Below are 10,037 nucleotides of genomic sequence, written 5' to 3' on the forward strand. Positions count from 1 at the left end.
CTCCCTCCTCTCTCACCCAGGTATTGAGTAATAATAACCAGCTTTATCTGAAGTCAGTAAGTCAAGCAGATGCTGGTCAGTATGTTTGTAAGGCCATTGTGCCCAGGATCGGAGTGGGCGAGACAGAGGTCACACTCACTGTCAATGGTCAGTACAGCACAAGGGGAATACATGGGCATTCGGTTTGAACATTTTACTCTTTGACTGTAAAGATATACATATAGTTTGATTTGTTTTGATTTTCACACTGGGTTGCCACTAATTCTCCAAATAAATATCAGGAAGCTAAACGAAAAAAAAAGAACCAGTAATGTACTTTACATTGCGGTCTAGTACAACATTTACATTCCATTTGGCAGATGCCTTTTTCCAAATCAACTTACATAGTCTTCTAACTAAGCGTTGGGCACCTTCATATATACAGTAAGTAGTTGCCTTTATACAGGATTTTGTGTTGAAAATGCATTTATCCCTTTGTTCAGGACCACCCATTATCTCAAGTGAACCAGTCCAGTATGCAGTTCGAGGCGAAAGGGGAGAAGTCAAGTGTTATATTGCCAGCACCCCTCCACCAGACAAAATTGTAAGTTCACCTTGATATTAAGTTACATTGCGTTCATGTTAATTGCATTAAGTTTCTTATCCTTAGCCTCTCGCTAAAACATAACTAAACACTCCTAATAACATCACTTGGACATCATAACTGTTCATAGACATTGATGAGATTAGATGGATCAAATCCCCATGTATACCCCTAGTAGGGCAGTCGTGGTCTAATGGTTAGAGACGGTTGTGTAGTCTACGTGATACGCAGGTATACGCCGTATAACGTTTCCCACTAGAAAATAATGTCCATATACCCACTTAAAAAGCGCGAGGATACGTCACAACTTCGTTTTGTGTAGGAAAAGTGCAACGCAATGACTTTTGGTGCAACCGGGAGATATGATACCAAAGGAGTTCATGAAAGGCAAGCATTTAATCGACACTATCAGTGTTATCGTAAGCCTGCCCCTGAAGCGACTGTCCCTTCATACAGCTGCAGTAAGTGTTACAGAAAATGAGTCCGACGAGGCTCATGCGACGCTATACGCGGAGTCCCCATCCCTCGCGATAGTGTTCCGGGATCGCAATTGCGCACACTGTTCGCCGGTATATTATACATTCTTACCACCATTTTAAAACCAACTCGTAGTCTTTTATACAACGAGCATATTTGTTATCATTAACATAACTGTAAAAGGATTGGCATATTAAATTGTATCTAACCAGCCAACTTCACAAACGTTAATTTGTGTGATGAATCAATACTCGAGGGAGAAAGGGAGAGATAACTTATACTACAATGTACATTATTTTTTAGATGATAAGAGATGAGAACTCCTGACAAGCCTTGTGAAAGTCAGGCTAGAGACACTGCCAGCAATCTATAAGTGCAACAGGTGCTTGATAAAACTGCACAAATGTTCATTGTTAATTATTATAGTTAACTATCAATGTCAACTAGATTGTTAAGTTCAAGTCCAAACTTTATGTTGGCTTGACAACGCCTGTCCTGAAGAGTTTGAAATATTTTATTAAAAAAAAAAGATTTTATTGTTAAACTTTTTCTAATATGATGGAATAAATAATGTGACACCAGTGTGTAGAAACCCGGCTTAGAATGTTGTTAGCATGAATAGCATGTTCGCTAGCATAATTAGCATGTTGCTAGTATGATACTCCAAGCCATGAGTGAAACGAACCAACCCCCGTTTCTCTATAATCTTCAGATGCAGAGATATAGGTATTGCTAAATGGTTGCTAGGCCAAAGTGTTTGGTTGCTATGGGCGTGGCTTAGCATTTTACAGATGATGATACTCAAAGCTATGAGTGAAACTAACCAACCCCTGTGTCTCTACGAAGTTCCAATGCAGAGATATAGGTATTGCAAAACGGTTGCTAGGCTAAAGTGTTTGGTTGTTATGGGCGTGGCTTAGCATCTGTCATTTGATGATACTCTATGCTGTGAGTGAAACGAACCAACCCCTGTGTCTTTATGATGTTCTGATGCAGAGATATGGGTATTGCTAAACGGTTGTTAGGCTAACCTGTTTGGTTACTATGGGCGTGGCTTAGTATCTGTCAGTTGATTATACTTTAACCTATGAGTGAAACGAACCAACCCCTGTGTCTCTACGAAGTTCCGATGCAGAGATAAAGGTATTGCAAAATGGTTGCTAGGCTAACCTGTTTGGTTGCTATGTGCGTGGCTTGGCAGAAGCCAATTGATGATGCCTCAAGCCCCAAGTGAAACAAACCAACCCCCAAGTCTCTACGATGTTGTGATGTTGAATTTTAGGTCTTGTTAAATGGTTGCTAAATTAACATGTGTTGTTGCTATGGGCATGGCTTCGTAGCTTAATGAAGTTTCAGGGATACTGATTGGTTGCCTTAGTCGAATGAGCCTACCCCCTTGACTTTAAGTGGTTGTACTGCTAAAATATTCAACACGGGACAGCTTTAACGCCCTACATTGGCATATTTCCTCTCCCATTATAAGTATAGAGGAAATTTTGGGGGGCTCTTACACCCCCCCATTGTGATATATGTTCTTATACAGCCTGCCAGACTCTTCAAACTGGGTAACTCGCAAGTTTAACGACATCCTTACTTTGAGTTATGAGCCGTCAAAGTTTGTCCCAACATTAAGTCTATGGGAAATTTGGCGGTTTTGAGAGTCCAGTTTTCGAAAACCAGAACCTGGATCAGTAACATATTACTTTGCACTGCCAACTGGCATCCAAAGTATATATATACTTCTTTGTTGTTTTTTGTACTTTGTTTACCTTAAAGCTATATTTTTTGTTTTGCTCATGTTTGAGAAATATTTGTGCTCATGGTTAATCTGTGTGTGTCCAGGTATGGGCGTGGAAAGAGAATGTGTGGGAAAAAGAGAAGGGGACCCTGTCAGAACGATACACAGTGGAGCAAAGCAGACTGACCACCCAGGGTGGAGCTGTTCTGTCCACCCTAACCATCAACAGCATCATGGAGTCAGACTTCCAGTCTACATACAACTGCACAGCATGGAATTCATTTGGACCTGGGACCATGATCATCATGCTGGAAGAGACTGGTGAGGCTACATGCAATAAACCTGGGTCAAAGTTCCTTGAAAACTCTATGAGAACTGAGAACTCAATGTTTTATTCATATGTACATACATAATCATTTAAAGGGGTTCATGCATACTTCTCTACTCTACTGGCATTACTTGCTACTTTTATAGCCATGTTAAAGATGTATTTATCTATATTTACCAATAATTGAAATTATATATAAACATTGCACACTGTTGTGGTTTTTAACTCTTCTCTTTTGCTGTATGTTTTTTTTACTTTAGAAATAGTGCCAGTCGGGATCATTGCAGGCGGCACTGTAGGCTGTTCTATTCTGCTTCTTCTGTGTTTACTAGCATTAGTGCTGTTCTTATACAGGCAACGCAAAGGAAGTAAGCTATCAAAACACACAGAGAATATCTTTTTGAGGAAAGAAATTCAATTATACAATTTATTTATAATGGTAATTAATTCAATATTTTTTATAAATTAAAACCCAAGGCATAAGTTGTATTAATAGATGTATTTTAAAAACGACAACAAAAACGTCAAAACACATGTTTAGGGGTGCCATAAATCAGATGTGTACTGAGATGTTTATTTTGCAGGTCGTCGAGGGGTCACGCTCGGCAAGCCAGATATCAAGGTAGAGACCATAAACAAAGAAACCCACAGCCTGGAGGAAGACTCGGGGAGCGTCTCCACGGCAACACGCATGGTTAAAGCCATGTACTCAGTGAGTACTTCTGACAGAGAGCAGCGAAAAAAACTGCAGGATGTAGAGGGACTTTGAGATTGCGAAGACAAGCTAAAAAATAAATGACATTAACTATGTAGCCCCCATATAAAGTAATTGCTTTTCTTTAACCAAACAGACAGTTTTTGTTTTTATTATTTAGTTTGTATTGCATTCAAGGGTGTGGAGTTGAATCTAGAAATGCTGGTTCAGAAAACAGTTTGGTATCTCACAACAGCCTAATTGATTTGTCAACAATCCTAAAAAATGCTAAACAAAGACATCTGGACGGTCTTGTAAAATATTGATGTGGTATCAAAAAAGAATCTTGAACTTAAATTGTACTGCGTCATGTTTAGTGACTGTCTTGTCAATATTTTAGTAGAATTAGTGGAATTGTGACTTATGAAACTTGTCACTGATAACATTGAAGTTGTGTGCATAACATTAACAATTTACGTTAACTGTCCCTAAAATGATTTCACATAACATAATAAATTATTTCTGTCTAAATATCACCTAACACACATCACAAGAGTAAAGATACCTCATGGTACATTTAACAAAAATATTTACTAACCATTTTTACTTCTTCCAATACATTACCTTTGAAATAATATTTGCAAAGCTGATATTTAATTCTCTTTCTCTCTCAAACTCCCTCTCCTCCAAATCCTTCTTTTTCCTCTTTTGGTCTGTTGGTTTCCCTATTTCCCTCTTATGTTACCATCTCCCCCTTCTTGGTTGCTTTCTTGTCGTTTAGTTTTTACCTTCTGTGACCCTTTCTCCTTCCTCCCAGCCTTTTAAAGATGACATAGACCTCAAACAGGAGCTGCGCAGCGACACGCTGGACACTCGTCAGGACTATGAGCTCAAGGTGAATAACTCACATGAAAGTTACCGGTGTTGGAGAGAACAAAGTTTATAATAATTTCCTGAATAATGTGTGCTCGCATTCAAGAGGTACACTGAAAATGTATGTGTTTTTCACAGGACCCAACAAACGGCTACTACAATGTGCGAGCATCAACCCATGATGAGGGACGTCCAGCCTCCCGATCCATGCACTACTCTGACTATCGCACCTCCACCCAGCCTGGAGGCGCTGCAGTCGTAAGTGGTAGCACAGGAGCTCCTACTGCAGGTCCAGGAACACCGAGCACCTTGGCCCCAGGGTCACGAGTGGGCTGCTATGATCCTCGTCCTCCCTCCAGACTCTCGCATAACAGCTACGCCCAGTTTAACACTTTCACCCGCCCTGGGCAATCTCAGCAGCCCCCATCCAGTTCTGGCCCACAGACGAGCGACTTTCCAGCTGACTGCAGCCTCTTGGACTCTACCCCTCAGCTAGGATACGATAATTACGGCTACCCGTCACACTATCCAACGTTTAGGATGGGTTTTGCTCCAACCAGCCTCGCCCCATTGGAAGGTGGGTCAGCGTACGAGATGTACGGGGTGGGGCCGAGCGTCGGCGCTGGAAGCGGTTCCGGAACCCCAGAGACGGGACTCGGGAAATACGGAAGTTCCACACGGTTCTCCTACACTTCCCAGCATTCCGATTATTCCCACCGACACACACAAAGGATGCAAACGCACGTGTAAGGAGGAAGTGGTATGCCATTGTTGGCCATATATGTACACACAGTCACACTTACACATATACAAAGAGCAGAAATAGATATAAATGAAGGGTACATGAAACAAAGAAAGTTTAGTCTGAACAGAGACCAAGAAATGAAAACGGGATGCAGAGCAGGAGATCTTTGCATTTGTTTCTCAGCTCCAGGAGCTGGTGGCGAATGTCACAATCAGGAGAGATAAGAGTCAAGATCTAAGATCTTTCGTCCAAAAGTGTGAATGCTCCGAATAAGCATGATCGCATAGTACTTCATAAGGAATGAAGGGAATGCCTCTTAGGCTAACAGTCTGACAGGGGTCTCTGCAGAGATACGCACGGATTAATTTTCTTGAATGGCTTCCTCAATTTCTCTCCGAACGCTCACGACAGCTTAAACATAACATTTAATGACAAATTGCACAATGCACAGCGAGTGCAAAACCATTAACATGCAGTCTTTACAGCAAAATAGGGCATAATTCCACATGCCCCTTTATAACCTTCATATTAACACATTTTGAAAGTAACTTTTATTTTTGACTTTGTTATGCTGATAAGATTTACAATTAACATTTTTATAGTAAAAAGAAAAATAGAAGAATAGTGGTCTCAAATGTTTGGACTACTACAAATAGTAATGTTCCCAATCACTTTTTTTAATTTCTTCTCACATGAAGTTTTGACATAGGTATTGAATAGCACATGAGCGACAATAGTAGCTAATATTCTTTGGAACCAATGCATATAGAAGTGTTTTGAGTGAAAATCATGTAAATCAGCATCTGCCTGGCTAAGCAACTTGCTGAGCTACCTCACTTAACAGGTCACCATATTTACAGTGTAACAACTAAATAGCCGTACCATAATCTATAAGCATGACAACAAGTTCCTAATCACCTCCACGAAAAATTTCAATCCAACCCGATATAAAAAAGCACTTTTAATAATCCATATTACCCTTTAAATGACAACTTTATGATGGAGACCACTTGAGGAAGCCACTAAACAGTTTTCAGACATGATCAATGATCATTTAGTTCACAACTATCATACTATCAACAATAGTTCTGAACAATTAATTATATATAAATCTATATAAGTATACAAGAACGCAGCACTCTTTTCCATGGTGCTTTTGTAGTGGGGCCATTGTTTGCACTGCATACCAATATTCTTTCTTAGATTACCCCCATAATCAATATGTTATCTCTCATTTGCACACTAGGCTAGAGCGTATGTTTTTTAATTTTACCGAAAATATTTTTTTCTTCATTTTTCTGTAAGTGATTCTGGACCAAAGGTTCAAAGTTAGAGTGTCAGTCTTTATTTGGGTGATATTCACCTCAACGAACAAGAAAATATGCAGATTTGTTTGTTATTGTTGTTTGTGAATCTATTAGGTAGTGAGTGACCCAGGGTGGTTCATGGGTTGGGAACAGCAGAGAGGGTCCTAAACTGTATGATCCAGCCTTAGGTATCCAAACTCACCCTTACTGATCTGAGATCAGGCTGCTATCACATTCGTCTTAAAGATTATGACCATCAAATTGGAACTAATTAGGAGTGGGAGTGATTTATATTAAAAGACAGCACTAGCATAAGTTTAACTTTATAAATATTTGAAAGGCTTTTTCATTTACTTACACAAACTCACCACCTGATATTTGTGCCAAACACAGACAAACTAACTTGAAGTATTCCACCAATTTACAAAAAAAGACCTTACAGGGACCAGAGATGGTCTTTGGCTATGAACTTTCTTCAACAGATGCCAGAAGGATGCCATTTTCAAAGCAATGTGGGTCATCAGAACACGAGGATGAAGACAATCTCACAAGTAGTTCTTGGAATAGTGAAGTTACTACAAATAGTTTTGTCTCTGTCTGCGTTTCGATGCTTTGTAAACAAATGAGCCCTGTAAATATTTTCCATGTGTAATTCCAATTTAAAGTTTTATTTTACTTCATCCAATGTGATGCACTCTTTAAATGCAGTATTGTTGTGTTTCCAATCACGGGAAGAAAATGGACACACACCACTGCCGGGGTACTTTCGGACTCGGTACGGTGCAAAGAGGATGAGTTGTGTGTAGCTCGGCTGTGTGACGTTACGATGCCAAGAGCAATTCAGAAGGATTCAAAACATCTTAATATCTGACTGAGCTGCACTCAAACTTGGCACTGATGATTTATTACTTGTGTCATGGCTCTTGAGGGAGATGTGACTCAACTCACTGGACAGTATTTGCATCCCCCATCTGAGAACTTGAAGCTCCACCAAGGCAGGAAAGAAACATGAAGGAGTACATATATATAAAAAGAGTGGCCTTAGGAAAACATGACTTTTATATTCCCTCACTTTATAAAGCGGCTTAAGGCCATAGGAGTGTGTGTAGAGGATGTGTGCTTTGTGTGTGAGTGCAAATGAGTAAGTATATGAAAATCTTTATGTAATCTGTTCATTTACTTACTCTCACGTTCCTGCTCCAATACTTTTCTTCTGCTGGTAGGAGTGTGTTTCCTGTATAATTGTGTCTTAGAAAATAAGCGTTGACCTTACTGTACTGTTCTTGGTAGCTGAAAAACGGTTGACAGATGTTCAACAAAGGTTATTGATTTTTTAATTTCCTTTTGATTTTTTCCAATATTTTTTAAAAATGTTACGTAATTATTTTTTCACAGTATATCAGAAATAAAAGCACTGTTTTTCTAAGAATAAATGACGGGTTGAGTATGTGGTTTATGTACAGCATGCAGACATTCTTGTTGTGTTGTCAATAGTGCCCCCTGTAAAGCAAACTTTAGAATCAGATGGATTTTGGCATCTTAAGTGAGATTCCAATGTGAAATTCAAAGTTAGATCTAGGTATGTTACCTTGAAGTGCATGAATACAATAAGCCTTCAGTGCCATTATACAATATTTATCAAAGTACATGGTATAACTTTCGAAAATGAAAAATAAACGTCAGTACTGCATCAATAGTACAAACATAAAATATATAAACATATAATAATTATCATATTTCACTGATTCTTAAGATAATGGACAACATACAGTACATAAAGTTGCCTCCAGCCCAACAATTTTTACAATATACTTAAAAAAAGCTTTAAAATTAAAATAGGAAGCTTTTTGGTGTGTCTGATAGACTTGACACAAATTATGTTATGGAGTAAATAAATGTTAAGTTATTGAATAAATAATTAGGAAATTATCCTCACATAATTCATTTGCTAGAGAGCGTCCACAAAAATACCAATTTCTAATTCTAATGCAATATTACCCGTAATAACGTTGGTTTCTACAGTTTCAGTACACAAATCCTTGCTGTGCCCAATCCAAGCTGTCTCAGGTCTATCGTTCCCATAATGGAACCATTATACATTTACCACTGTCAAAGATACATTATATAAACACTTTATATTGATCACACAATGCACATTAGATGTTACATCCTCAATTTAATCGCACACATTAGCGGTTGGGTCTGGCAATGCAGCAATAACTCAAGTGTCGGGAGACATCTGGTGGCTATTCGTGGATGCAACGTGCACTGAACACACTCCTCCCTCCGCCAGATGGCTAGAGTGGCGTTAATGCTCTCCGCCGTGAAGAAAAAGAAGGAGCTTGGCAGAACGGAGGGGAAGAGAGGAGGAAAACGAAAAGTTTCGGATGGACAGTAATTGAGAAAGCAATAGAATTTAAGATTGATCAGTTAAAAGTTAGTCCAACAGTGCCGTTACCAGTAATAAAACCTTGGTTACTTTCAGATGCAATAGTAGATTTCAGATTATTAGAAAAGAAAAACAAGAAAAAGGAATGCAATTCATGTAATGCGCAGACATATATTAATGAGTACCACAGGTATGTTCAGATTTACACAGATGCATCCAAGAGTATAGATAATAAGATAGGAGTTGATTATATTGTTCCATTGTTCCAGAGTTTCAAGTTTTAATAAGGAAAAGGATTAGTGATGAAATATCTGTTTATAAAGGGGAAATGTGCACTAATATTAGCAATACAGTGGATAGAAGAGATGAGACCTTTGAAATCAGTTGTTTGTTCAGACTCAAGTTCATCATTGGCTAGGTTACAATACAGTAATACGGAAAGTAGACCAGACATATAGAAATACAGCAAATATTTTACAGAATTCAATGATGGGACTTACAGTGATATTTTTATGGATACCTATGTTGGTATCAAAGGAAATGAAATGGCAGATAAGACAGCAAAATAAGGCATGAAAAACAATGATATTATATATGACACATATAATTTTTTATTTTTTTATAAAATATAATTTTTAATTGTATTATTATTGGTATTAAAAAATAAAATAAAAAAGTATCATAATTAATAAAAAAATACTAGTTAACGCTCTTAAAAGGCTAGTGAAGCCTATCCCTCGTTCAGTACATTTCTCCAAACCCTTACAAATTGTAATTTGTTTAATATATTTTGATGTTAAGTGCATTTTTCAATAAAGAGTTTATAAAAAGAATATATATAATATTTTATATTATGGAACGAGTTGTGTCAAACTACTTTTTTTAATCTGCCGTAAATTGTTT

The 10,037-nt window shown here is 38.2% G+C and overlaps 1 protein-coding gene across 2 annotated transcripts in view; it reads left to right on the plus strand.

The window, feature by feature from the left end:
• Positions 1–8,178, plus strand: part of kirrel1a (kirre like nephrin family adhesion molecule 1a) — a 35,576-nt gene extending 27,398 nt beyond the window's left edge. Inside the window, exons 9-15 of one of the 2 annotated variants that reach the window (XM_056749479.1) lie at positions 21–147; positions 483–583; positions 2,903–3,119; positions 3,387–3,494; positions 3,711–3,838; positions 4,602–4,715; positions 4,832–8,178. In XM_056749479.1, coding sequence (XP_056605457.1) covers positions 21–147; positions 483–583; positions 2,903–3,119; positions 3,387–3,494; positions 3,711–3,838; positions 4,602–4,715; positions 4,832–5,443 — 1,407 coding nt within the window. In that variant the 3' untranslated portion in view covers positions 5,444–8,178. The remainder of the gene's footprint in view (positions 1–20; positions 148–482; positions 584–2,902; positions 3,120–3,386; positions 3,495–3,710; positions 3,839–4,601; positions 4,716–4,831) is intronic. The other variant, XM_056749480.1, reaches the window with a different exon arrangement.
• The last annotated feature ends 1,859 nt before the right edge of the window (positions 8,179–10,037 follow it).

Source organism: Triplophysa dalaica, chromosome 1 (assembly GCF_015846415.1).
Source record: "Triplophysa dalaica isolate WHDGS20190420 chromosome 1, ASM1584641v1, whole genome shotgun sequence".
Lineage (NCBI taxonomy): Eukaryota > Metazoa > Chordata > Actinopteri > Cypriniformes > Nemacheilidae > Triplophysa > Triplophysa dalaica.